The following is a 27,240-nucleotide window of genomic DNA, read 5'->3' on the forward strand; positions in this document are numbered from 1 at the left end:
AATACAAATTCTTCAGTTTCTCCAATGCTTTCTCTCACATTTTTTTTTAGGGTAAATACTTGATCGGCATATCCTCTCAGCATATCGGCATATTAAAAACATAGTCACCCCTTCTTTTAAGAAAATCAACCGCAATGCCATCCACTCCAACCTTCTTACCACATATCTTCATATTCAAGTATTCAAGGCTTTCACCTTTTCATTCTCTGGTATTGAATAATTCATTTAATTAGGCTTCATAATGCTGTGGTATGTCATGCTCCCTTAACCAGTGATGTCTCCCTGGCCATTCTGCGGTAACACAACAACATTGATTGAGCCATGTCACCTGTTTTAAGAGAGTAAGTAAGAATTATTGTATCATTCTTCAACATCAGAAATGATATAGGCATAATGAGTGGAGAGGCTGAACCTCAAATTTATCATAACTATTTTCTTTATAACAAAAAGTGAAAGGATGCATGTCATTGGTGATGGGATGCTTAATGTATTCATGTTCATTCTACCTTATGACTTTCCTCCGAAAATTTTCTAAGGCGTATTAATCCTGCAAAGATATTTTTTCTACCTGTTTTATTTCCAGCATGTGCCAGAGGGAGTGGAGGTTGGGGAGAGAGCCTTTGCTTTGCTCTCCTTTTCTTCTTCTGCTTTTAAGCGAACTGCATTTTTTCTTTTTTCTTTTAAGGCAGTGTTAAGACAAGGCCACCTTGTTTGGACCTTGGATTTGTACATCTGTGTAACATTCTCTCTCTCTCTCTCTCTCTCTCTCTCTCTCTCTCTCTCTCTCTCTCTCTCTCTCTCTCTCTCTCTCTCTCTCTCTCTAATATTGTCTTTTATGCCACTGTCCACAAGATAGGTAGGAATGTTCTTTGAAGTAGCTGCTTTTGCAAAAGTAGAAATATCAGCCTCATGGCATTCTTAACTTAGTCTCTCTGTATTTCTGCACAAAGGCCACCTTTCCTAGCTGTCTTGAAACATCTGGTACTCCTAGTCTGTTCTGAGTTATGATAATACTATATATTGTTGTTGATTTGTGATGGCTTAGCCTGTATTGACTTAGAAGGTATGCATTGGGTAAAAATATGAGTATCCAGTAGAAAGCAAATATTTTTGCTTCGAAGATTGTAAAGATGTTTATTTATTTTGGCCTAGGTTATCATTAGCATTGCCTGTTAAAAGTAGGAAACACTTTAGCTTTTGTTTCATTACTTCAAGATAATTTCCTATTGCTTTTGTATTTTGTCTAGTCTTTCAATCAGAAGAGCATGAGAAACCCTTCAAAATACCAGAAAAACTAATATCTTTAAGTTTACAGGTGGCCAACACACGCAATTCCATAATTACCATGTGGGCCTTAACTCCTCCGCTGGTGGACCTTTTAGCTACCCACCTCACACCATCCAGTTCACATTTAGCATTACATTATCCAGAGGTATGTTCATCACATCACAGATTGGAGTTCTTAATCAAACTAATTGAATACAGAACTATCTAAAATTGAAGTAACTCAGAGTGAACCTGTGTGCTAGATATGTGATTTTGTGAAGGACTATAACCCCCAATTTTAGCTGTAATATTGGACTTGAAAATTGTGTGTTGATTATAGCATTCTTACATTTCATATACTTTTTTATGATTAAGAACATTTAGGACTCCTCATAAAAAGCTCCTTCAGGAATAAGGTGTATTGAGGTTCATAGTAAAATCCTATGTATGCTGTAAGTTTGCTGTATTCACTAGATTTAATGCTGTACTTCTGTTTCCTGTATTGCCTTTCCAAGTTCTCTCCATAAGGCATCTGTAATGTCCTCTTCTCCATCATTAATTGTTGCAGATGCAGCAGTTACAGGGAGAAAACTATGAATGTTATGACTTTAAAGGATGGATGGTTCAAGGAGGGACAGAATGAAGGAAAAGGTGATGAGTGGGTATTGTGATCCTAGAGTTAAGTGATGATGGTGAAATAATTTGTGGCTTTTATGAATCAGCAGGCATGAGTTTTGCACATGTTTACCTTAAAGATGTTCATGAACATTCATGGTACAAACAAGGAATACAAGATAAACAATAGCTTGATGGATATGTTTTTTGTCAAGGAGAAATATAACAGGTAGTATGCATGATATTTTGTGTAGGAAAGTCTTAGGTGGCATAGGACTGGATAAATGTGAGAGAAAAAATGAAAAGGATTGAACAGAAAAGCTGAGGAACTAGAAATGCCAGCATTTGCATGCAAGTGCCTAATGTCTCCTTCAGCACTAACAGGCACCATCATATTCACTGTGGAGACTTCACCAGACCTATGTTCTCTACATACAACATTGATAAACATGAATTCTTTTCAGAGGCCTTTTACCTGACTCTTGTAGGTCAGGTTAAAGTGTATCTTCATTACACCATCATCTTTACTCCTTCCTTAGGGGTTAGGTCACAGGCCATATTTGCTATGCTTTCACCATCATTATACCATTACCTTCATTACACTCTGACATTCTCTACATCATCATCTTGAATACATTTTCAACTTCACCACATGCTTATAATCACTGCTGGTATTTGGGTCATGTCAAAGACTATTTTGATCAGATCTTCTCCTTGGTTACAACATTATTTTGGCTACACCCTATCTTCATTATGCCCTCATTTCCATTTTCACTACACTCAACACTACAGTCCTTTGACATGCCCCATGAGGCTCAGGTTAAAAACCATCTTCTTTACATTCTCATCTTCATTACAGCCAGTGGTTGTATAGTAAAGATGTCTTTGGTCTGACCTTTACAGGTCAAGTTAGACCCACCTTCACTCTGTGTTGTAAGGTTTGACACTGGCCTTTAACTGACTTGCAGATTTGGTCATAACCTCTTGTTTAGTGTTGTGATTTACCTGATCCTCACAGAGCAGTTCAAATACATCTTCACTAAACTAGCTGATTGTTGGAAGATAACAGAAAGGGAAAATATTTTGATACAATTGTATCTTCACCACACTTTTGACACCAAGGGTCAGATCAAGTGTCATCTCACTACTCCCTGAATTACACTTTTTTCTTGACATCACTTGCTTGTAATCTGACCAGTAAGGGTCAGGTCAAGGACCATCTTCCCCACACCTTTATCTTCAGTGCATTTTCATCTCCCAAACACCCTCACCTTCACAACACCTTCATTTTCACTGTTCTCTTATCTTTAGTACACCATTAGTGCCTCTGGCCTTGGACTTGACCCCTATAGGTCAGTTTAAAAGCTATTTTCAGTACACTCATTTTCATTACAACCTTATCTCAACTCTTGACACTATGGGCCTCTCCTGCATGTGATTTATCCTGATGCTTTGCCCTCGACAAATGCTTTATTGCTTCACCTTTGACAAATGCAACTTCACTTTATCCTTGATAATTGCATTTTTACTATACTTGACACCAAGGGTCAGGTCATAGACCATAATCACTAGTCCCCCATCTTCTTTAGGTATGTTTTGGTTTTGGTTAGTGAGATAGCTTTGTTAATCCAGATGTTAAAAGAGTGTAGGGTGTTAAGAGAGCATTTAAACACCGTTTTAGATCATTTTAGATATACAAGGGCCATCTTTGGTTCCCAGTTCTTCGTTTAGAGTAAAGAGTCCCTGCTGGCCTAAATTTAATTTTATTAGAGGTAGAATTTTGAGCTCAAGGCAGTCTATTCAAGGCAGGTGAACTGAAGCTCCAAAAATGTCTTTCCGTAAATAGCTCATTATGAATTTAGGGTCAGCTACAGAACTGTCTAGGCTTTTGGAAGTTCAGTAAGTAGACCTTTTGTAATGTTGGAAGGGGCCTGACATAGTGATAGAAAACTCAGTGATCCCTTTCAATGGAAACCATAAGCAACCCTGACTGATCTTTTGTCAGATTATGCTGTATAGATATCATATAACAGTAAGGTTATTAGGTTCGGTAGGGTTGAGGGACAAGTTAATTGGGAGGTAAGTTTGAATGGAGAAAAACTAGAGTGGATTCAGCAGCGCATGGAACCATGGAAGCGGAAGTGAGTCACAGGGTGGGGGGTGAAGGTTTTGGGAGCATTGAAGAATTTGTGGAAGGTGAAAACGTTATCTCAGAGAGCAAAAATGGGTATGTTTGAAGGAAAAGTGTTTCCAACAATGTTATATGGTTGTGAGGCATGGGCTACAGATAGGGTTGTGCAGAGGAGGGTGGATGTGTTGGAAATTAAATGTTTGAGGACAATATGTGGTGTGAGGTGGTTTGATCAAGTAAGTAATGAAAGGGTAAGAGAGATGTGTGGAAATAAAAAGAGCGTGGTTGAGAGAGCAGAAGAGGGTGTTTTGAAATGGTTTGGGCACATGGAGAGAATGAGTGAGGAAAGATTGACCAAGAGGATATATGTGTCGGAGGTGGAGGGAACGAGGAGAAGAGGGAGACCAAATTAGAGGTGGAAAGATGGAATGAAAAAGATTTTGTGTGATCGGGGCCTGAACATGCAGGAGGGTGAAAGGAGGGCAAGGAATAGAGTGAATTGGAGCGATGTGGTATACCGGGGTTGACGTGCTGTCAGTGGATTGAATCGGGGCATGTGAAGCGTCTGGGGTAAACCATGGAAAGCTGTGTAGGTATGTATATTTGCGTGTGTGGACGTATGTATATACATGTGTATGGGGGTGGGTTGGGCCATTTCTTTCGTCTGTTTCCTTGCGCTACCTCGCAAACGCGGGAGACAGCGACAAAGCAAAAAAAAAAAAAAAAAAAACATATTATCCTTAGTTGCACTCTCCCGCTTTAGCGAGGTAGTGCAAGGAAACGGACGAAAGAATGGCCCAACCCACCCACATACACATGTATATACATACATGTCCACACACGCACATATACATACCTATACATCTCAACTTCAGTCCCTATGTCGTGTATAATGCACCAAAACCAGAGTCCCCATCCACAGTCAGAATCCAGAGACCTCTCTGTGATTTCTCCTAACCATTTCAAATGCTCTGGTTCACCCATTGACAGCACATCTTCCCCTTTAAACCACACCACTCAGTTTGTTCTATCCCTTGCACACCTCTCACCCTCCTGCATGTTCAGGCTCAAAGCCTTCAAAGCATTATTCACCCCATCATGCCATTTCCTCCTTGGTTTCCTTGTTGTCCTTGTCCCTCCTCTTCTGATATGTTTACCCTCTTAGTCATTCTTTCTTCATTCATCCTCTCCATATGTCCAAACCATTTCACCACCCACTCTTCAGCTCTTTCAAACATTCTCCTATCATTGTAACATCTCTCTCTCATATTCTATCATTTCTTATTCAATCAGCCCTATAAGCCCTGATAAATCAGAAAATTAAAATGTTCATTCCACCCTCATCAATTAAAGTGCTGCTCATACTGATTTTGTAAATTGTTATCTTCATAGATTTATGCCTGCACATAATATCAATGGATTGAATAATGTTTTAGGTGTCTGGGTTTGTTATTAAGTTTATGCCATCCATAATGCTTTGGAGGAAAAATTAGTTTTTAATTGAAGTTAGAAATTGGATTGTTAAACATGTATAAAAAGATGATGAATAACATTGAGATATGTGTGTGTGTGTGTGTGTGTGTGTGTGTGTGTGTGTGTGTGTGTGTGTGTTAGTATGTGTGTGTGTGAGTGTTTGTGTGTGTTTGTATGTGCTACTGTATCTTAGATACCATTCACCTCCCCCCAAAAAGATTGTGACATTCTCTTAAGTTAGGAAAAAAAAATGTTTACATGGTCTTGCCAAAATTCATCCATCTATCTGTCTATAACTCTGATGCCTGTTCCAATTGGAGCTCTCTCAGAGGGGTGGCCATGGCAATATCTTTCCATAACAAGTGAACTCCAGTGCTGCTTCTTAACCTTTAGTGCCTTACCCTTAACAGGTCACTGGCAGATGGCAACTCTGGTCCAGTGTTTGTTGAAGTTCTTACCTAATGTTCCTCTTGATTACTTCTATCTAATGCTCCTTCCAACTACTTCTACTGAAAATTTCTACCTAATGCTCTTGCCTAAATGTTCTTACCTCCTACGTCATCTACTGCTCCTACCGTTTTGCCAAAAGGCAAGGCTAGCACATCGTGCTCACTGCACAAAAATCTAGAGCTATGAAGAATAAGCTGTGTGAGTTTAGTGTTGTCAAGTGTTACATATGACAGGGAGAGATTTTATATTTGTGGCCAGAATGCCATTAGTCCATGTGTTAGTGAGGCAGAAAGAAAAGACAGCTACCTGGGTCAGAAGAGTGTCACTTAACAACCACTGAAGTGCTGGCTCACTATGCAGATGTCACTAACCCTTATGCTAATTTGTTCTTTATTTATTTTTTCATTATTTAGAAATGCATGACTAATTAACATATAACTTCAGCTTTCAGTACTAAATTCCAAGTTCTTTTTGTCACACAATGCATCAGTAATGCACATTTGTGTCATCTTTTCTTCCAGGTTCAGCACGCCATATTGTTTCTTCTGTATTCGCATTGTGCCAAACATTCTCACTACATTAGCTCCAGCACTCTTATTGTCGGAGCTTCAACTCCATTTGTACCACCATCTGTATCTGCAGCTTTTTCAGGAGGGTCTCCAGGAAGTTTTTCAGGATCCTCTACAAGTGAGAATTTGACCACAATATTAACTACTCTCACTGCTGTCTTCCGTCAAGTAAGTCTAAAACTTATTTGCATGTGTAATTACCTATTTTTACTGCAAGAAAAGGGAGTTTTGCACTCTTAGGGACCCATTTCTTGCAAACATTCTCTTACTCCAAACAACAATTGATTCACCTCTTAAGACCCCCAACCCTCAACAAACTTTAGACCTTCCCCACTTTCCAAGACCATCACATTTGCTTCCCTCACGACTTTTGTAAGCAGATTAAACAGCTTTAATGTCAACATTCACCCTGGATACAAACCCACCTTCACCAAGAACCACTTGCCCTTCAGTCTTTCCATATGCATACATGCTGTACTCTATTGATAAAAACTCCTCTGCTTCTAGTAGCTGTCCTTACTCAAGATGAATTTGTAACTCCTTCCATAAAGCATGTTTTTCAAGATTATCATACACCTGCTGGTCCATAAGTGCCAAATACAAATTACTCTGATTCTGAGAGTTTTATCACACATTATTTAAGTAGTCAAATGATCCGCACATCATTTCCCATCCCTAAAACCCCAGTTTTACTTCCTCATGCATTCATATCACCACACTCTTAATTACCACTAGTCTGGTGGCCGTGGTAATTTCAAGTTCCCTTGCGTAATTTTGTCCGGACTAAAGGAGGTGCCAAACCATCAGTTGCTAGAAATTCAGTGGTGTACCTGTGTTTGGATGGATAGATGAGAGAGATGAGAGCAAAACTAGGGAAAAGAGTTGTAGAGATGGAGTGTGGTGGTAAGGTATAGTAGCTAGTGGCAAGTCTGTTTGTGGATGATGCCGTGTTGTTTGTTGAGAGTGAAGTAGAGTTGCAGAGGATTGTAAGTGTGACTTATAATGTGTGTAAGGGTAAACAATTGAAGGTAAATGCAAGTAAAAGTAAATTGATGGTATTTAAAAGGAAACAGTGAAAGTTTAGATTTTGCAAAGCCTTGTTGAGGGAGAAGAAAGTGTATCAAACTGTGTCGTAGGCAGGGGAGAAAGACTTGAAGAGGTGACAGAATTTGGGTATTTAGCAGCTATTTTAGTTAAGTTTGGTGATATGAAATGAAAGAGAAGGGAGAGAGCAGTATAGGGAAGAGTCTTAGGGTCCATTAAGCCCATTATAGAATGGTGAAGAGTTGAGGGGTAAGTATAGCATTGAAGAAAGGGTTAAGAGAGCATAGTCCTCCCGACCCTCACCCATGCAGCCAAAATATGGCATGGGAAGTGTCACATAGTTCAAGAATCTAAGCTTTGGAAATGAATTATTTGAGAGGAGCATGTGGTATAACTAGATGAAATGAAAAAAGTAATGAAGGAGTGTATGATAGATTTGGTGTGGCAGGGAATGCATTGGAGAGTGGTAGAGTAGGTGAAACTTAATATTATGATGTGGTTTTGACATGTGGAAAGAATCGAAGACAGGTAGTTTACAAGGAGGGTGTATGATAGTACTGTTAAAAGTGTTGGTGAGAGAGGAACACCATGTGTGACACAAGGAAATAAGAGTGGAAGAATACTGGAGGGAGAGAAATGGGGGAAGGAAGTGTGGAAAGGCATATGCAAGGTAGTCATGTAAAGATAGGGATAAGTATAGACTCTTTTGCTTTGGGCACCCCCTGTGATAGGATTTCCTGGAGAAACAGACATAAAAGATGTAGATGGGTAGATAGATAGATAGTACAGAGATAGATAGACTAGTAATTTCTGTCTCAAGAGTTTTGATAGTATCATGACTGTATGATCCCCGTAAATTGTATATTGCTGAATAGGACTTCATGCCTTCTGTTAGAGCCAGTACATGTGCCAACCACTAATGTTTAAGTATTTTTCTGGTGTTGATGTTGTAGTTCCCCAGTGTATAATCATATTACAGAAAAGAGGTTTTGATGTGCAACTGGTGTATACTCGCATGTAATTGTTTGGTGGTAACTTGAATGCTGAATATTTTGGATTACTCTGTGATGGTTTTCATTGCTCCGGTGGACTTGGCTTAGGGGAGTTGAACTGATATATCATCCCGTTATATCTCCTTAAAAGATTGGAAGATGCATCTTGAGATCTCATTCAGATCCCTTGTTTTATTTTATGAGGATATTGTCATTAATTTTGGGAAATTTTTTGAAACGTGCATTTTATTTTTCAGAGGCATGTTACTGGGGCCAATATACTCCAGTTATGTTTAGAGTGGGCTTCAGACCTGATCCAGAGCAGTGAAACTTCCTTACCACAGCTTGTGAAGATTAGAGTTTTCACACTGTTGATAGACTCCATAGTGCAGACTGGCTACCACCATCTTAATTCTGTGACTTCTGTTGTTGCATCCTGCTTATCTACAGTTTTCTCAAAAGTACTTCCAATTCAGGTAAGCAATTGTTTTGTGCTATAGAACCTCCAGCCCAAGTTGTGAATAGTGGTGGATGAATTTAGGAGTTACAGTATCCTAAATTCCATATAAGAAGAGAACATTGGACATGAGTAGAAGTATAGTGTAATCAAAGTGGGTGTGTTTTTCTCTAACATAGCATCACTTAGTAAATTTACCCTTACCTCCATTTTAGTAATGTTCCCAGATCTCTGTTCCTTAGCTGCATTCAACACCTTTTATCTATCTTTGTTTGCTTATCTCTAACAGAGCATGTGATCCTCTGTATAGCTTAACGTTGTGAATTTTTTTGTACCTCTGTTTCTCTGCATCCTCAATTATCTGCCCTTTTACTCCAGTCAGAACCCTGTCTCTATTCCTCAACCCCAGAATGGTTTTCAGGTGTGTCTTATTTCGTATTTTGTGATCCTTTATTTCCATTTATAGTCTTTGTTCTGTCTTCATCTGTTGTAGGTACATATTTGGATTATTTTGTTTCTGGGTCTCCCAAAATGGACCATCTTGATGCTTCTCTCAGGGCATTACCATTAGTAATGTTATTTGCGATCTTTTTTCTTTGGCAGTTTTCTTTCTCTGTTCCTTCAGGTTCTTTGAACTTCTTATCATATTCTCCCACTTGTTTTATTTTTTCTAATTTCTTAATGCATTAGGAGTACCTTTTGATCTTGTCGTTGTGCTAATGTCAATAGGATTTTTACTTGCGAAGTTTCTGATTATTTCATCTTTCATCTCTCTGATCCTTTCTCATCCAGCCTCAGACCCTCATAATCCCCACTGCCCAGCTTCTTTTTATCTGACTTGATGGCATTCTTATGCTAAAGATTATATCCTTTGTTTTATTTCATTATTATTAGGTTTAGATGGGCAGAGAGCCTGGTTAGCTGGGGTTTGAGTTTGCCATGTTCAGAAGTGGACATTGCAGCAAATGGAACTATGGTGATAGAAGTGAGTCATAGGATGAGTGAGGGGCAAAGGTTTTGGTAGCTTAAGGAATGTGTGGAAAGAGAGGTCAGTATCTGGGGGAGCAAAGATAGGTATGTTATAAGGTTTAGTAGTGCCAACAATGTAAGTATGCAAGGCATGGGCTGTTGAAGAGGATGTGCAGAGGAGGTTGGATGTGTGGGTTTGTGGACATGTGGTGTAAGATGGTTTGACTGAATAAGTAATAAAAGTGTGCAACTTGTTTATCCATGACTCCTTATCAGTATGAGAATCCAGAATCCCCCAGTCTCTCTCTTTATAACTGAAATCTTGCATTATCAGTTCTTTACCATCTCTAAGAGATGGTAAAGATCCCAATTGTTTCCTTATCGTTGTATATTGTGAATCTTGGGATTCTTTTGTAGGATTAAATGATAACACCATTATCCACCTTCTCTTTCTTAAAACTTAGTCTATCACCTTTACATTCTTTTTCCTTTCTTGCTGTCATGTATTGCTCTTGACAGAACAGGGGAGATCTTATCTCTTTAGTAAGCTTAGTTGCCATGACTCCAACAGTGTTTGGGGCACTTTCCCTATTATGATCCTTGAGTTCTAGCTCCTTAGAAGAGATGATGGCATAGTCAAGATGGCCTCTGACTTTTTCATAGGCCAGTGGTGATGTGGGCACAGTGATGTAAGGTTATTGTGCTGGTAAGAATATTGAAGAGGAGGGTATAGTGAAGTTAATGCTTTAATGAAGATGCTGATAAATTCAGTGAAGATTGACTTTGATCTGACACATGGGGATATAGTGAGGATAAGGATATATTGAAGATGAGGATTTATTGAAGATGGCCTTTGTCCTATTGAAGATAAGAATTTAATTTGAAATCCATTAAGAATGATAAAAGTGTTCTGTATGTACAGTTATTATTATTCCTCAGTAACAGTTTTAATTTATTAAAATTCACAACTTTCTTACAGAACCTGGAGGAAGTAATAAAGTTATGTCTTCATCATGTTAGCCATGCTGATTCTAAAATACGTAATGTATATTTAGACCTGCTTGCCAAATTACCTCTCAGCTCTGTCTCCCATGCACTTTGCACTGGCAGCACCCATGAAGAAAATGAGTACACAACAAGTAAGGTCAGTAAGAATAATTCATCTGCTTTGACTTATGACTCATGTAAAAGGACTTTTGAGATATTATCCTCTTCTTGCACAGTTTGGTAGTACTTTACACTTTGTGTATGCATATGAATGTGTAGATATGTTTTGATGTAGGAATGTATTCATTTTTATGTCCAATTTGAAATTGTAAGACTGCTTTGCCCATATTTTGAAATATCAAATGCAGCAATATAAAGGCAAGTTTCAAATATCTGCATATCATTATATGTGCTAGGCTAGTCTTGTATATGTTTCTAACAGTGTGATAGTTACTACTAAAAGAGTGTTACTGGGCTCGTGCTTGATTACATGGCAAGTAACAAGTCACCTTTGGCAAGGCTGTATCACTTGGAGTAGAGTCATGTCAAAGAACTTTTCAATCCAAAGTAGTCTTCTTTTTTCTGCTACTGGAAGTGTTTGTAGCTTGGGTTGTGGGGGCCTTGAGAAATTCTTTGGGTAATATCAGGACTCCTCCATAGAATTTGGTCATGGAGTAATTAAAAAGAGGTAAATAAACATCCTCTGAAAGCAGTGTTTCCACACAGTTTGAATATACTTCACACATCCTGCTGTGCCATACTTAAAGCTAGATATCTTGAGTGTTAGAGCCTATAGGTTGTTTTCTATCCTACCAGGCAAATATCAAGGTCAGTTAAGAATTTTTTCATGCATTTTAGGACTTCTGCACACTTGACTCATTCATATGTATGTAGTTTTTTCATTCATGCTCTCCATTTCCCGCATGAGTAAGGTAGCATTTACAGCAGATGACGGTTTCATAGGAAAAAATCCTCGTCTGGCCCCTTGCTCTGTTCTTTCTTCTTGAAAGTAATACAGGAAGGGAGGATTTTCTGCCAACCTCTCCTGTCCCTCTTAGTCATGGTCTACAACATGCACAGAATATGTGGGCAGCATTCTTTCTCCCATATCCCCAGAGATAAAGTTTTTGTACCATCAAAATTTCATTATCCTGAGCTAAAACATGCACATACATGTTTAGGACCACATGATCTGGCTTCTGAAACTATAATCCCTATACTGAATAGCCAATTTATTCGATCTCTTACCAGTGTGCAAAATATAGCAGAATATTTTGGGAGGGTATTGATTGAGAGGGTGAAGGCATGTACAGAGCATCAGATTGGGGAAGAGCAGTGTGGTTTCAGAAGTGGTAGAGGATGTGTGGATCAGGTGTTTGCTTTGAAGAATGTATGTGAGAAATACTTAGAAAAGCAAATGGATTTGTATGTAGCATTTATGGATCTGGAGAAGGCATATGATAGAGTTGATAGAGATGCTCTGTGGAAGGTATTAAGAATATATGGTGTGGGAGGAAAGTTGTTAGAAGCAGTGAAAAGTTTTTATCGAGGATGTAAGGCATGTGTACGTGTAGGAAGAGAGGAAAGTGATTGGTTCTCAGTGAATGTAGGTTTGCGGCAGGGGTGTGTGATGTCTCCATGGTTGTTTAATTTGTTTATGGATGGGGTTGTTAGGGAGGTAAATGCAAGAGTTTTGGAAAGAGGGGCAAGTATGAAGTCTGTTGGGGATGAGAGAGCTTGGGAAGTGAGTCAGTTGCTGTTCGCTGATGATACAGCGCTGGTGGCTGATTCATGTGAGAAACTGCAGAAGCTGGTGACTGAGTTCGGTAAAGTGTGTGGAAGAAGAAAGTTAAGAGTAAATGTGAATAAGAGCAAGGTTATTAGGTACAGTAGGGTTGAGGGTCAAGTCAATTGGGAGGTGAGTTTGAATGGAGAAAAACTGGAGGAAGTGAAGTGTTTTAGATATCTGGGAGTGGATCTGGCAGCGGATGGAACCATGGAAGCGGAAGTGGATCATAGGGTGGGGGAGGGGGCGAAAATTCTGGGGGCCTTGAAGAATGTGTGGAAGTCGAGAACATTATCTCGGAAAGCAAAAATGGGTATGTTTGAAGGAATAGTGGTTCCAACAATGTTGTATGGTTGCGAGGCGTGGGCTGTGGATAGAGTTGTGCGCAGGAGGATGGATGTGCTGGAAATGAGATGTTTGAGGACAATATGTGGTGTGAGGTGGTTTGATCGAGTGAGTAACGTAAGGGTAAGAGAGATGTGTGGAAATAAAAAGAGCGTGGTTGAGAGAGCAGAAGAGGGTGTTTTGAAGTGGTTTGGGCACATGGAGAGAATGAGTGAGGAAAGATTGACCAAGAGGATATATGTGTCGGAGGTGGAGGGAACAAGGAGAAGAGGGAGACCAAATTGGAGGTGGAAAGATGGAGTGAAAAAGATTTTGTGTGATCGGGGCCTGAACATGCAGCAGGGTGAAAGGAGGGCAAGGAATAGAGTGATTTGGAGCGATGTGGTATACCGGGGTTGACGTGCTGTCAGTGGATTGAATCAAGGCATGTGAAGCGTCTGGGGTAAACCATGGAAAGCTGTGTAGGTATGTATATTTGCGTGTGTGGACGTATGTATACACGTGTATGGGGGGGGGTTGGGCCATTTCTTTCGTCTGTTTCCTTGCACTACCCCGCAAACGCGGGAGACAGCGACAAAGTATGATAAAATAAATAATAAAGTTTTTTCTTTATTTTTACAAATTATGAAATGCGAAAAAATGAAAATTATTTAATTTCTCGAGAGAATTAAGACTTAACCATTCCAAGTTAAGGAAAACACATTCTCTGGCTAGTTCTGTTTGTGCATGTTACATTCAGGTACTTTTCATAAATTTCTCTCTTTAATACATATTCTCACCATTTCCCCACATTATTGTTCTGTGCCAGGAACAGACAAAGAAATGGCTCCATTCACTAACGTCCACTCTCAAGGTGTCATGTATAGTGTACCAAACCAGAGTGCCCACCCATAATCAGTCCTCATGAAATTTTCTGTTGTTTCCTTAACCACTTCACGTGCCTTGGTTCAGTCCATTGACAAAAGGTCATTCCCTGTAAACCGTATTGCTGCAGTTCACTCTTCTTTTCTGTACTTCATGCTCTTCTGCCATTCAAGCCCTGAGCCTTCAAAGCATCTTTCACACCATCCTTCAACCTCTCCCTTGGTTTTGACTTTTTCTTTCCTCCCTCCACTTCTTAGACGCATACCTCCTTAATCATTCTTTCCTCACTCATCTTCTCCATATTTCTAAGCCATTTCTGCACACCATTTTCAGTTCTCCCATACATACCCTTCCTACTACCACACCTTTCTCTTGCCCAATTATCTCTTATGCAATCAAGCATCCTGACACCACATATTTTCCTTAAACATTTAATTTCCAATACATTCACCCTATCCTTTACATTTTTGCCTAAGTCCCATGCCTTACATGCAGTACCAACAAGAATGCTATACCATCAGACATTCTTATCTTTCCTGTTAAAGATGTTGATCTCTCTTTCCACACATTTCCTATTGCACATACGACATTTACTCCCTTGCCTACCCTATTACTCACTGAAGCTCCCTTGGTTCCATTCACTACCTATCAACTCCCTGGTATCTAAAACGCTCCTCAACCTCCAAGTTCTCCCCATTCAGACTCACATTCCAAATAACCTTACACTCTTCACTGTCAATGACCTTGCTTTTATAGACACTTAATTTTCTCCTCTCACTCACTCTCATAAACTCAGACACCAGCTTCGGCAGTTTCTTGCTTGAATCTGCTACCAGCACTGTGCCATCAACAACAACTGAATCACCTCCCCGACCCACAACCTCCAGCAGACTCTATACTTGTTCCTCCCTCCAGGACCCTTGCATTCATCTTTACCACCCCATCCATGAACATTATTTATTATTATTTATAATTACTTCTGGACCAATCTCTGTGGAAGAGTCTTGATGTTACCAAGGACCTTCTTAAAGGCTCCTGCAGCCTAAGGCTGCACTACTTCCAATAGCAAGGAAATATAAGACTCCCTTGAAACATGAAGTTCTTTAACAACACTGTATTCCCAATGACACAGCCTCTCCAAAGATGATTTTTTTATGTGTGGTGTAACCTTGAGCAGTCAGACTCCAGTAATTACTCCTTAAGCATAAAACAGCCACGATGACAAATGCACCCTTGCTGCAGACCCACCTTTACGTTGAACTACTCACTCTCCTTTTTGCTTACTTGCACAGATGCTTTACTCTCTTGATAAACACTCCACAAGTTCGGTTAGCTTTCCTCTTACACCATACATTCATAAAACCTTCTACAGAGCATCTCTGTCACCATGTCATATGCTTTCTTGAGATCCATAAATGCCACACAAGAATCCCTCTGTTACTCGAAGTATTTCTCACTTGCATTCTTCAGAGCAAACACCTAATCCTTTACCACTCCTGACACCATGTTGTTCTTCCCCAGTCTGATGCTCTGCACATGCCACCACCCTCTCAGTCACTGCTCTTGCATACAGCTTAATAGGTACGCTCAACCTCTGTAATTCAAAGACTCATCCTTCTCCCTTTTGGGTTTGCAGCTCACCACACTACTGTCCTTATGTTGTTTCTTTGGCTTGCAGTTCACCACACCACTATCCTGAAGTGACTTCATTTTGCAGTTCACCAAACCACTTTCCTCATGTTGTTCCTTGCTAGAGATATTCCCATGTAATATAGGAAAATCTGTATCATTAATCATAAGTAATTTCATACCATGATTGACCTTGTTATCAGATCCTTAGCAAGACTGCTAATGGTGTTCTACTCGAGTTTCCTATCCATACCTGCTGGGACACACTTGTGCCTGAGCATTATGAGTCCCTTCACAGTTTTAAACCCCCTTAACAGTTTTCTGTTTGCATAGCATTGAGTCATGACATCCACTTCTGAAACCACTCTTGGTGCTAGAGTTACACTGCCAATCTCTGTGGCCCCAATGTTAACAGTTCCTATAGAAAGTTGGCCTCTTGATGATGCAGGAAACAAACAGGAATATAGAGCTTCTCCTGTAAATGCCCCTCCTGGGGAGCTAAACCTTGATTCTCCTCCTTACCACCAACCATATTTCTCACAGGTCAGATGAGAGCTGCAGTATCCTAATTAAATTGTGATGACCCACACATGGACTATTGCCATTCAGTTGACAATCTCTCCTTGTCACACATAACACTTGACAAATGCTTAACTCACACAACTCATTGTTCATAACTCTAGATATTCCTGTGGTGAGCTCTATGTGTTAGCCTTGCCAAATGGCAAAATGCTAGGAGCAATAGATAGTACTAGGTAGAACATTAAACAGGAGCATTAAGTAGTAGGTCAGATCATTTAGGTGTGAGTATTAGGTAAAAGTAGTAAGTTGGAACATTAGGCAGGAACATTAGGGAGAAGTAGTTGGTAGGAACATTAGGTAGGACCCTCGAGAAACACAGCTAGTGGCCTGTTAAGGGTGAGTTACTTGAATGCTAAGAAGTGGCTGTCAAGTTCACCAGTTACAGAGATTCTTTGTCATATCCATACCCTTGAGGGAGTTCCTGAAGGGAATGGGCATCAGATATATAGATAGATAGATAGACAGATAGATAGGTCACTTTTGTCTTCATCCCATCCTCAGGTAACTGGAGTTTAACAAGTTCTCCCATGTGTAGGTGTTTTACCTGGATGGCCAGTGATGACATGTGGGTTCTTCATGACTGCAATAATTGTCATCTCAGTAAATCAAGGTCAAAACTCTAGATTCTTGTGATTCTTGCATTCCAAACCCCCTGTCACTTGGTTGCACATGTCTGGGGAACTGTAACTTATACCAATCTGAATGGGATTTTTGGATCCCCTGCGTATGTTTTCAATACCTAGAGGGTTGCTAACATAAGGTGCATGGCTTGAATCTTCTTCTTTACTTTCTGTGACATGTGTAACTCCCATGTGTTTGTAGGCTACTTCAGTTCATCAGTAGATTCATCCACCTTAAGAGTAAACCATCCTCTTTTGAAGGAGAGACCTGGGTTCATATAGTTTATGAATTGATAGCATTAAAAGTAATAGAAAACACTATGGTAGACATAAAGATGCCTTATTAGCCCGGTGTGCTTTTGAGTGAGGAGTAGAGGAAGTTATGAATAATACATCTGACAGCTTTTGGTAAGAAGTGAGGATGATGAGCTTTTGTTTCTTTCTTTTTCTGGAACTTGTTTTAACATGGTATTTGTATTTCATACATGGCACAACTTAACTAGTGAATTACATGAATATACTTAGAAGTGTTGCATTTCTCAAATAATGCTGTGGGCTATAGTCAGGTGAAACTTTTATGTGTGAAGTTTTGCAGCAGAGGTTTCTGCCTCATATTTTTAACATTCCATCCATTTTATAGGACTTTGTCATAGCATTATTTTAAATGCCAGTGTTCTCATCATCATAATTCTCATGAAAGAATAGCATCCTTGGAGAGAAGGAATATGATGTAAGTACCAAGAGATGCTTTTGACAAACGATAAAACCTTTTTTTCTCTGGTCTTGTAAAAATGAATAGGTAAAAAGGCCTTCTATTCTCATTTTCAGCTCAGAAATATCTTGTAGTTATTAGGAGTTCCTTGGAATTGTTGATAGTAATACTATTTGATTTATATTTCTCTCCTTAACAATAGGTACATTAAAAGAGCCAGGATTTGGTTATTAGGTTTCAATTTGACTCTGAAAATATTGACTACAGTGGGAATAGTCTAAATGTGAATTAAGTGTGAAAAATTATTGAAGTTGTGGGAGAAAAAGAAAATTTTTCCACTGCCTTCCAGAGGCAATAAGAGCCAATTGATTCTGTATATTTTGTTATACTATTGGAATGCAACTTTGGTGACTCTCAGTGAAAAGATAGTATCTTGAATTTGATGCATGATGAAGTATAATTCATTATTAGTTCTTATTCTTTTCCATATGCATATTGATGAATATGATCTTCCTATAGGGTGATTCATCATCAAGTGTTGAATTTGGAAGTCTTGACTCATCATCTATTAAGAGTCTCGAACGGCATTACATTCTCCGTTCAACGTCAGGACAACTGCCATCAAATGCCTTTCATACTCTTATGGCATTTATTCTTCATGTATCACAACCCAAGTGAGTATGACATACATTGCACAAAATTCAATAACAGACTTCCTTTCTTTGCATGGGAGATGCATTTCTGGGAAAACATGCAAAGGGTACCCATGCAAAGCCCTATTCCACTCTCAATATTCACATAAGTCTCATGAATAGACAGTCTTTTGAAATTACATTATGTTAAACAATTTTTTGTAATGGATTATGTCTCTCACTGCCTGAGCAATAAATGGAAGAGAGATGATAACATATCTAAGAGTAATGGTGGAAGGAGCTGTCAGTCTGGTGACACATTTTTTTGCTTTCTGTACATGCTTTCATTTTTCCCTTTATCATCATATTTTATTTCTGTCTGTCTATCTATATCTCTGGTGCCTTTTCCAAATGGAACTCCCTCAAAGGGGTGGCCAGGGCATCACAGTCTTCATAACTAAAGAACTCCAGTGCCCCTTATTAGCCTTTAGTGCCTTTCTCTTAACAAGCCACTGGCAGAGGGCAAGTTTAGCACAATGTTTGCCGAGGCCCCTACCTAATGTTCCTAGTGACTGCTTTTATCTATTGCTCCTGCATACTACTTCTACCTAATGTTTCAACCTCATAATCCTGCTTAAATGTTCCTACCTACTACTTCTACTTACTGCTCATACATTTTATTTAGTGGTTATCATTCATTATTATACAATCCAGTCGTGATTTGGCTTGGTTTGATGATCAGTTTTTCTCAGTTATATGAGCATTACAAAATATTCAGATAGAAAATCAGTTGCAGCATTACTGCTCCACCAGATTTTCAGTATAAAATGAGGATAATCCTACTTGGATATGAGTGATTTCATGATATTTCTTCAGTTTCTATTTGCATTTTTGTTTGTGTTGTTGAGCTTAGAGTAAATACTTACAGTGAAATAGGAAGCACAAGCTCAATTTAGGAAACATACTAAGGGGACCTAAGATGCAGGGATATACCACCCCAGGATGGAAACTTTATCCTTGTGTTTGTAGTTTTCTTGTCCTTACCCTTAGAATTTTTGTTTTTTTATTTGTATAAAAAGTGTATTTTACTGTACAATTTCAGAGATACTCATATGACAGTGGAAAAAAATCACTTTAAAAGTATATATAATCTGCTACAGTAATGGAAAGAGTAACTATGGGGAAGTAATGTGTAGGGGTGTTGATGTTATATAATCTTCCAAAGAACTGCATCAATCCAGAACAGATATACAATGGTGATAGTGAAGAAAGTAGTAAAAAGAGAGACTGATACATCATCATAAATGAACGTTATCCTCACACATACAAGTATGGATATTGCGAATATTATGTATGATACACTGAATGAAAAACATGATCATGTAATGCTCATGTTTAAAAGGACATAAAATCATGGAAACTACACAGACCTCAACAGTTCTTTTGGTAACATATATGTTACATATGTATTACATATATTGAAGGTTCTGGGAGCATTGAAGAATGTGTGGAAGGTGAGAACATTATCTCAAAGAGCAAAAATGGGTATGTTTGAAGGAATAATTGTTCCAACAATGTTATTGTTGCGAGGCATGGGCCATAGATAGGGTTGTGTGGAGGAGGATGGATGTGTTGGATATGAAATGTTTAAGGACAATATGTGGTGTGAGGTGGTTTGATCGAGTATGTTATGAAAGGGTAAGAGAGATGTGTGGTAATAAAAAAAGTGTGGTTGAGAGAGCCGAAGAAGGTGTGTTGAAATGGTTTGGACACATGGAGAGAATGAGTGAGGAAAAATTGACAAAGAGGATATATGTGTCTGAGGTGGAGGGAAGAAGGAGAAGCGGGAGACCAAATTGGAGGTGGAAGGATGGAGTGAAAAAGATTTTAAGGGATAGGTGCCTAAACATACAGGAGGATGAAAGGCATGCAAGGAATAGGGTGAATTGGAATGATGTATTATACTGGGGTTAACATGCTGTCAGTAGATTGAACCAGGGCATGTGAAGCGTCTGGGGTAAATCATGGAAAGTTTTGTGGGGCCTGGATGTGGAAAGTGAGCTGTGGTTTCAGGGCATTACACTTGACAGCTGGAGACTGAGTGCGAACGAATGTGGCCTTTTTTTTGTCTGCTCCTGTCGCTGCCTCGCTGGAGGAGATGCTATTTCGTGTGTGGCGGGGTGGCAACAGGAATGGATGAAGGCAACAAGTATGGATATGTACATGTGTATATATGTATATGTCTGTGTATGTACATGTATGTATACATTGAGATGTATATGTATGTATATGTGTGCATGTGGGTGTTTATATATATACATGTGTATGTGGGTGGGTTGGGCCATTCCTCTTCTATTTCCTTGCACTACCTCGCTAATGAGGGAGACAGCGGTTAAGTGTAATAAAGAATATTAACGAAAGAAATTTAGCAGATTTTTCAGATGAGTAATTCTGGTGAAAAACCATGCTGAGAATGATTTATTATGCGGTGGTCCTCTGAATGGTTTAGTGTCTTATCACGGTCGATGATCCACTAGTTTGCTTCTACAGACACTAAGCCAATTGGACGATTATTGCCAGGCAGTGATTTATTACCTTTTTGAACATTGATGTTTAATTAGCAAATTTCCATCCCTCTGGATAATTTTTCATAGCAAACTACTTATTGAAAAGAGAAGCCAAGGGATTAGCTATCTCATTTTTTGCCTCTTTGCCTCAGATAGAATTTATATGGGCCTGCTGTTTTATTTACCCTCATTCCATTCAGTATTTCTCCTTTCTTGTAAAACAGTATTGTATTAGTATTTTGCCAAATTCAACTTTATATTTACCTCACTTTACTCTTTTTTCTCAGAATATGAATTATATGTGCACAATTCATGAGTTTAAAATGTTACAACAATGTTTTGTTTTTCTTCACTTATATCTACTCTAGTTTGAAGTCACATCAATGATGTGACCTGAGATGCTCATTTTGTTTACCTTATTGTCTGCGATGAGATACTGTTTGTGAAAAAGAGGTCAATTCTGTACTCTTTTCTTATTCACCTGGATTTAATTCAACAGCTTTCTATCTATATCTCAGCTGCCCATTCCCTTCGGGAACTCCCATCAAGGTGGTGACCTTGACAAAAGAGACTCCTCTTATCCCTGTCCTTACAAGCCTCCTTCACTTACACCATACCATGCATGCTTCCCCCATTTTTTCTTCATCCAGTACTCTTCCACTATTTTTCCAAGTAACGAGTGGTCTTCTGCCTTGCCTATATGTGCTATCTTTTCCAAGTGTTCCCTTTCATCATTTGATGCATTATTTCAACTTTACATTCATGCTGACATTTATAGTCTGTTTCTTTTTTCTCCCATTAAACAAAGATATAATTGAAGACACCTGTCCAACTTATTGTTGGTTCAGGTTTGTCTCTACTTCTCAGTGATTCACATCATATAATTTCATCTTAAATTTAGGTGGTCCATATGTCATTGTGTTAATTGTATTTTTAAGGAAGACCACAGAACAGATGGTTGGATTTCGTGAGAGAATTGATTAGGATTCAGGATTATCTAGATGATCAAGGGGCAATTAGGGGTTGGGTTCAGTGGAAGTAGTTTGTGTGTGTAGAGGGAAAAGATGGAGACAGTGGGCTCACTTGACAATTACACATGGTGTGTAAAATGAAAAACTAACCATTTCTGTAATTGTGAAATTCTTTGTTTCACTTTAACTTTAAGGTTGTGTGTGTGATATTGTGAAGGCTGTAGATATGTAATCCACCCCATTCCCCCATTCCATTGAGCCATAGAAACTCATACTCCCTTCCACAGTGTGGCAAGGAAAAACAAGAAACTGAATAACTAAATTTTTGTTAAATTACCATTAGAAAATCTAGAATGCATCTTATCAAATGTGAAACACTGAAGATTCGGAAGATCAATGAGTGTCTTCAGGAAGTCAAATGCACACTCATTTGCTGTATGATCTGTAAGGAGAGAGGCAGTACCCAACATTAAGTGGGGTAAGATTGGTAATGAAAGAATTGGTTTAAGAATTTTGCTCTTTAATGGTGAGCACCATATTGATAACTATGATCTGGATAACCTTCATAGATATGAAACAGAAAATGGTCGGGTTAAACAGGAAGGCTTTCTTAATGGAATAGGGATTTATATGGATGTAAAAAGTTCAGTTTTGACAACAAAACTAGGGGTCTAGTCTTTTGAAAGCATGGTTCCCTGGATTGAAACTAAACAGAAACTTTTACTTCAGACTTATTATATGCTTTCTATATATATGGTGTAAATATCTGTTTCAGAGGAGAATGTTGGCAGGATGATCTTTTTGCTATGAGTCAGAGAGTAGAAAGAATGGCTAAGGCTGAGGACTGGAGCTTCCCTGTTTTGGCTTCACATTTACGCACATTGCTTTGGAAATGGTTAGCATGGGAACCAGCACAGCACTGTATTGCAAACAAGTTAAGGACAACACTTGGCAAGCCTCAGGATACATTCACCAGTATTGAAGGTGATGTTCATATGATTATTAGAGAGTGGATTAAATGAAAATGTGTGTAATTACATTTTTGCATAGTGTGGTGATTCTCTGGTTTTTCTTTATCCATTGTAAAACCCTCACACGCCCCTTCATCCAACCTCTTTTAGTAGGCCTAGATATAGCTATATGGTTGTGGTAGTTTACCATGCCTGATTCCAATTTGATATGAAATTCTCAAGCTTGGTTTTGTGCTGAAACAAAATTAGCTCTGTTTGTATTTCAGCCTATGGTGATGATCACCATACCCAAAATTTCAAAACCATTGGTTCACTTACTTAAGCTTATGAATATTTGCACTCAAGCTTATAAAACAAAACTAATCTAAAGAGAAATATTCAGACAGTCAGGCAGGTAAGTCATTTAGTACATTTGTCTATTAGCAATGAAGACCTTTTCATACAGTTTTCACATAATCACAGCTGTTCACATTATCTGGTAGGTAGCAGTTGGCAGGCAATCAGGTATCAGGAGGATTAGTGGCTGTCAAGTTGCAGTCCTCTGACCTAAGTAGCTGTCTTTCCTTTCTGCCTTACCACACTTGGACCACTGGCATTCTGTCTGCAAACATGCAATATCTCTTGACTCCTTAACTCACACAGCTCATTCTTCATAATTCTAGATTTTCCTTTGGTTGGCACAGTGTACTAGCCCTGTCTTTTGGGAAAATGGTAGGAGCAATAGATAGAAGTAATATGTTGGAACATTTAGGTTTGAACATTAGGTAGAAACATTGAGTAAAAGTAGTACAGAGGAACATTAAGCAGGAGCATTAGGTAGAAGTAGTCAGTAGGAATACTGTGCTAGACTTGCCCTCTGCCAGTGGCCTGTTAAGGTTGAGGCACTAAAGGCTAAGAAGCATCACTAAAATTCACTAGTTATGGAGACTATTGTTGTAGTTACCCCCTTAAGGGAGTTCCAGAATGGAACTGGCATCAGAGATATAGATATAGAATTGGAATGATATTATTTCCTTTTTAATGATGTTTTGAAAAATTTCCACAGATTATTTCATTATGTACTAGGCTCCTCTCAATTGTGTTTATTTGTGTTTCAGATTTTTCGTAAAATGGATTTGCTTATATGATTAATTTTTTTGCAGGTGTGATTAAAAGTAGGGCAAAAGAAGTAAGGGAATGTGGTCAAGAAATCGAGAAAAATCAACTTAGTGGTAAGAATGAAGATGATAGAACAGGCACAAAAAACATGAATGGTAGTGAGAAAAATGATGGTGAGAGCAGCACAGTAAAAGTCCAATTTCTGGCTGTGATGTTATTGGTGGAGTTTGTTGAAAGCCTTGAAAAAGCAATGTTCAATGCCAGTGATGGTTGTGCTGTTGCAGTTCCTCCCTCAAATAAGGTACAGTATGTGTTAATATTATAGAAAGTTTATACTGTATTAGAATAGTAAAAAAAATTTGAGGGGAATAATTTATTTACATTTCATAGTTTTATGAAATATTCAGTCATTGGTACAAAATACTAATACTTCATATTTCAGAAAATACTAAAACTTGATTGTCCATAGGTTAGTAAACTTTCAGTTGTGATTTGTTTTGATGATATGGTAGAAGTAGTCAGAAGGAACATTAGGTAGGAGCCTCCTAAAACATTGCGCTAGAGTTGCCTTCCTCTTGATCTCCTGCTACTTTCTCTTGTACATCCCTCTATAACTTGCTCTCCTTTTTTGTAAGAATCCCCATTAACCTTTCTTCTCTCTCTCTATGGTGAGAGAGTCAGGGAGAGTGGTTTGTTGAAGAAAGAAGAGGTGGTGAAAGCCTTGTGTAAGATGAAATCCAGCAACATGGCGGGTTTAGATTATATTGCAGTTGAATTTATTAAGAAGGGGTGTGACTGTTGTTGTTTGGTTGGTAAGTATATTCACTGTATGTATGGATCATGGTAAGGTGCCTGAAGATTGGCGGAATACATGCATAGTGCCATTGTACAAAGACAAATGGGATAAAGGTGAGTCTTCAGACTACAGAGGCATAAATTTGTTGAGTATTCCTAGAAAGTTGTATGGGAGAGTATTGACTGAGAGGGTGAAGGCATGTACAGAGCATCAGACTGGGGAGGAGAAGTGTGGTTTCAGAAGTGGTAGAGGATGTGTGGATCAGGTGTTTACTTTGAAGAATGTGTGCGAAATACTTAGAAAACAGATGGATTTATATGTAGCATTTATAGTTCTGGAGAAGGCATATGAGAGGGTTGATAGAGATTCTTTGTGGAAGGTCTTAAGAGAATAGGGTGTAAAGCATGTATACAAGTAGGAAGAAAGGAGATTGATTGGTTCCCAGTGAATGTTGGTCTGTAGCAGGGGTGTGTGATGTCCCCATGGTTGTTTGATTTGTTTATGGTTGGGTGGTTAGGGAGGTAAATGTAAGAGTTTTAGAGAGAGGGGTGAGTATGCAGTTTGTTGGGGATGAAAGGGCCTGGGAAGTGAGTCAGTTGTTGTTCACCGATGATACAGCACTGGTGGCTGATTCAAGTGAGAAACTGCAGAAGTTGGTGACTGAGTTTGGAAAAGTATGTGAAAGGAGAAAGTTGAGAGTAAATGTAAATAAGAGCATGGTTATTAAGTTCAGCAGGGTTAAGGGACAAGTTAGTTAGGATATGAGTTTGAATGGAGAAAAATTGGAGGAAGTGATGTGTTTTAGATATCTGTGAGTGGACTTAGCAGCAAATAGAACCATTGAAGTAGAAATGAGTCATAGGGTGTGGGAGGTGGCAAAGGGTCTGGGAGCAGTGAAGAATGTGTGGAAAGAGAGAACTTTATCTTGGAGGGCAAAAATGGGTATGTTTGAAGGAATAGTAATTCCAACAATGATAAACAGCGATAAAGTGAAATAAATAGATAATTGTATGAAATACAACATATAATTTTTTCCTTTTGGTACTTTATAGAAAACATAAACATGGTAGAAGCACTTAAGTTTGGAAATAGTGGAGCATGGTAAACAAGAGGGAGATCTAGATATACTTGCTGATGTTTCTAAGTTTTAGCTATCTCCATGAGACCGGGAATAAACTTCAGTCTTACTGCCATGCTCTTATGTGTCTGTTTCATCATCAATAGCATTATATATCTCATTCACAATCTATTCAGAGGGTGAAAAATTTATTGAAATACTGATAAAAAATAGAAAAATCTTCACTTTTCACCCAAGTCCCACTGTCCTCCCATCAGCTGGCATGGTGTAAAGAATCAGTTTTCTGCCTTTGATTGATAAGATGGAACTAGTCTTACTTATCAAGATACCTGAAGACATTGAATAAGGCAATGGGTTATATCAGGAAGGCATATGTATGTGGTACAGCTGATAGATTACCATTAATTCTGTTATCCCAATAGTGTTAGGCAAATCTTTTTCTGCAGTTTACCCAGAGGAGAAAACATTTCATTGGGAAATATTCTTACCTGTTTTGGTTAGATGTGGCTTAGAAAGATGATAATACTGTCAGCTGTGAGAAGTCATATCTGGATAGCCAGTAACCTTTGTAGGTGGGATGAGGCTGATGTAGGTGTTTTTATTGTCCTGTTTGTGTGTTAGCTCCATATTGATTACAGCCTGTTAATAACTTCAGGTAATTTTCTGGATATGTTCTTTTCACTTAGATTTAGTTTGTTCCAGCTACTTGCTCTAGAAAAGCAAGTTATGATAATTATCCCCAGTATGTCACATATAGAAAGAAAAATGAATCATTACTTTCTTATCCCTCCAGAGTGTTCGAGCCTTCTTTAGAACAAATCGTCAGACATGCACGGAGTGGTTAAGTCGAATACGAGCAGCAGTTATCATTGTTGCAATCAATTGTGGACGCCCAGAGGTTGCTGTTAGGCACTCGTACAAACTTCTCCAAGAGCTAAAAGATAATAGCAATACGCAGGTAGTACTATTTTCATTCAGTTATGTATAAGTTGGAAAGCTATGTTATTTGGTAGTGACAGTTACATTTTATTTTGATGTGTATACTAAGAATAAGGTAACAATATTGATTTTAGTTTTAAGGCTCAATGAATAGGTTTGAATGGAAGTGATTTCAAGAAAATAAAGAGACATGTTAAAGGATTGAATTTAGGAAAAATTATATATTTCAAGAAAGAAAAATTCATGGGATATGAAATATGGAATTAGAAGATGAATGCTTTCACCCCATGCTTCACCCCACCTTTCTCATGCCACATGCATATTTTGCACATGTCATCACTGCTTCCCTAAATACAGCCCATTCCTCACTCACTCTCCTAAAGTCATTTGCTTTAACCTTTTGCCATTCTACACTCAATCTCTTCTGGTACTCCCACACGCAAGTCTCCTTTCCAAGCTCACTTACTCTCACCACTCTTTTGTCCCCAACATTCTCTCTTCTGTTTTGAAAACCTCTACAAATCTTCACAGTATCCTCCACATGATAGTGACCAGACATCCCTCCAGCTGCCCCTCTCAGCTCATTAACATCCAAACTCTCTTTTTTACATGCCTATCAGTCAACGTGTAATCCATTCATGCCCTTGACCATCCCTCCTACTCACATACGTATACTTATCTTTATATATGTATGCAA

General features: G+C 38.7%; 1 protein-coding gene across 2 annotated transcripts in view; it reads left to right on the forward strand.

Moving 5' to 3' along the window:
* nonC (serine/threonine-protein kinase Smg1) overlaps positions 1-27,240 on the forward strand; it is a 455,954-nt gene that overhangs the window by 231,310 nt on the left and 197,404 nt on the right. For both annotated transcript variants that reach the window (XM_071692708.1, XM_071692701.1), the window contains exons 13-20: positions 1,316-1,432; positions 6,457-6,672; positions 8,798-9,016; positions 10,946-11,110; positions 18,011-18,165; positions 22,437-22,645; positions 23,775-24,031; positions 26,398-26,562. In XM_071692708.1, coding sequence (XP_071548809.1) covers positions 1,316-1,432; positions 6,457-6,672; positions 8,798-9,016; positions 10,946-11,110; positions 18,011-18,165; positions 22,437-22,645; positions 23,775-24,031; positions 26,398-26,562 — 1,503 coding nt within the window. The remainder of the gene's footprint in view (positions 1-1,315; positions 1,433-6,456; positions 6,673-8,797; positions 9,017-10,945; positions 11,111-18,010; positions 18,166-22,436; positions 22,646-23,774; positions 24,032-26,397; positions 26,563-27,240) is intronic.

This window comes from Panulirus ornatus, chromosome 4 (genome assembly GCF_036320965.1).
Source record: "Panulirus ornatus isolate Po-2019 chromosome 4, ASM3632096v1, whole genome shotgun sequence".
NCBI classification, from domain to species: domain Eukaryota; kingdom Metazoa; phylum Arthropoda; class Malacostraca; order Decapoda; family Palinuridae; genus Panulirus; species Panulirus ornatus.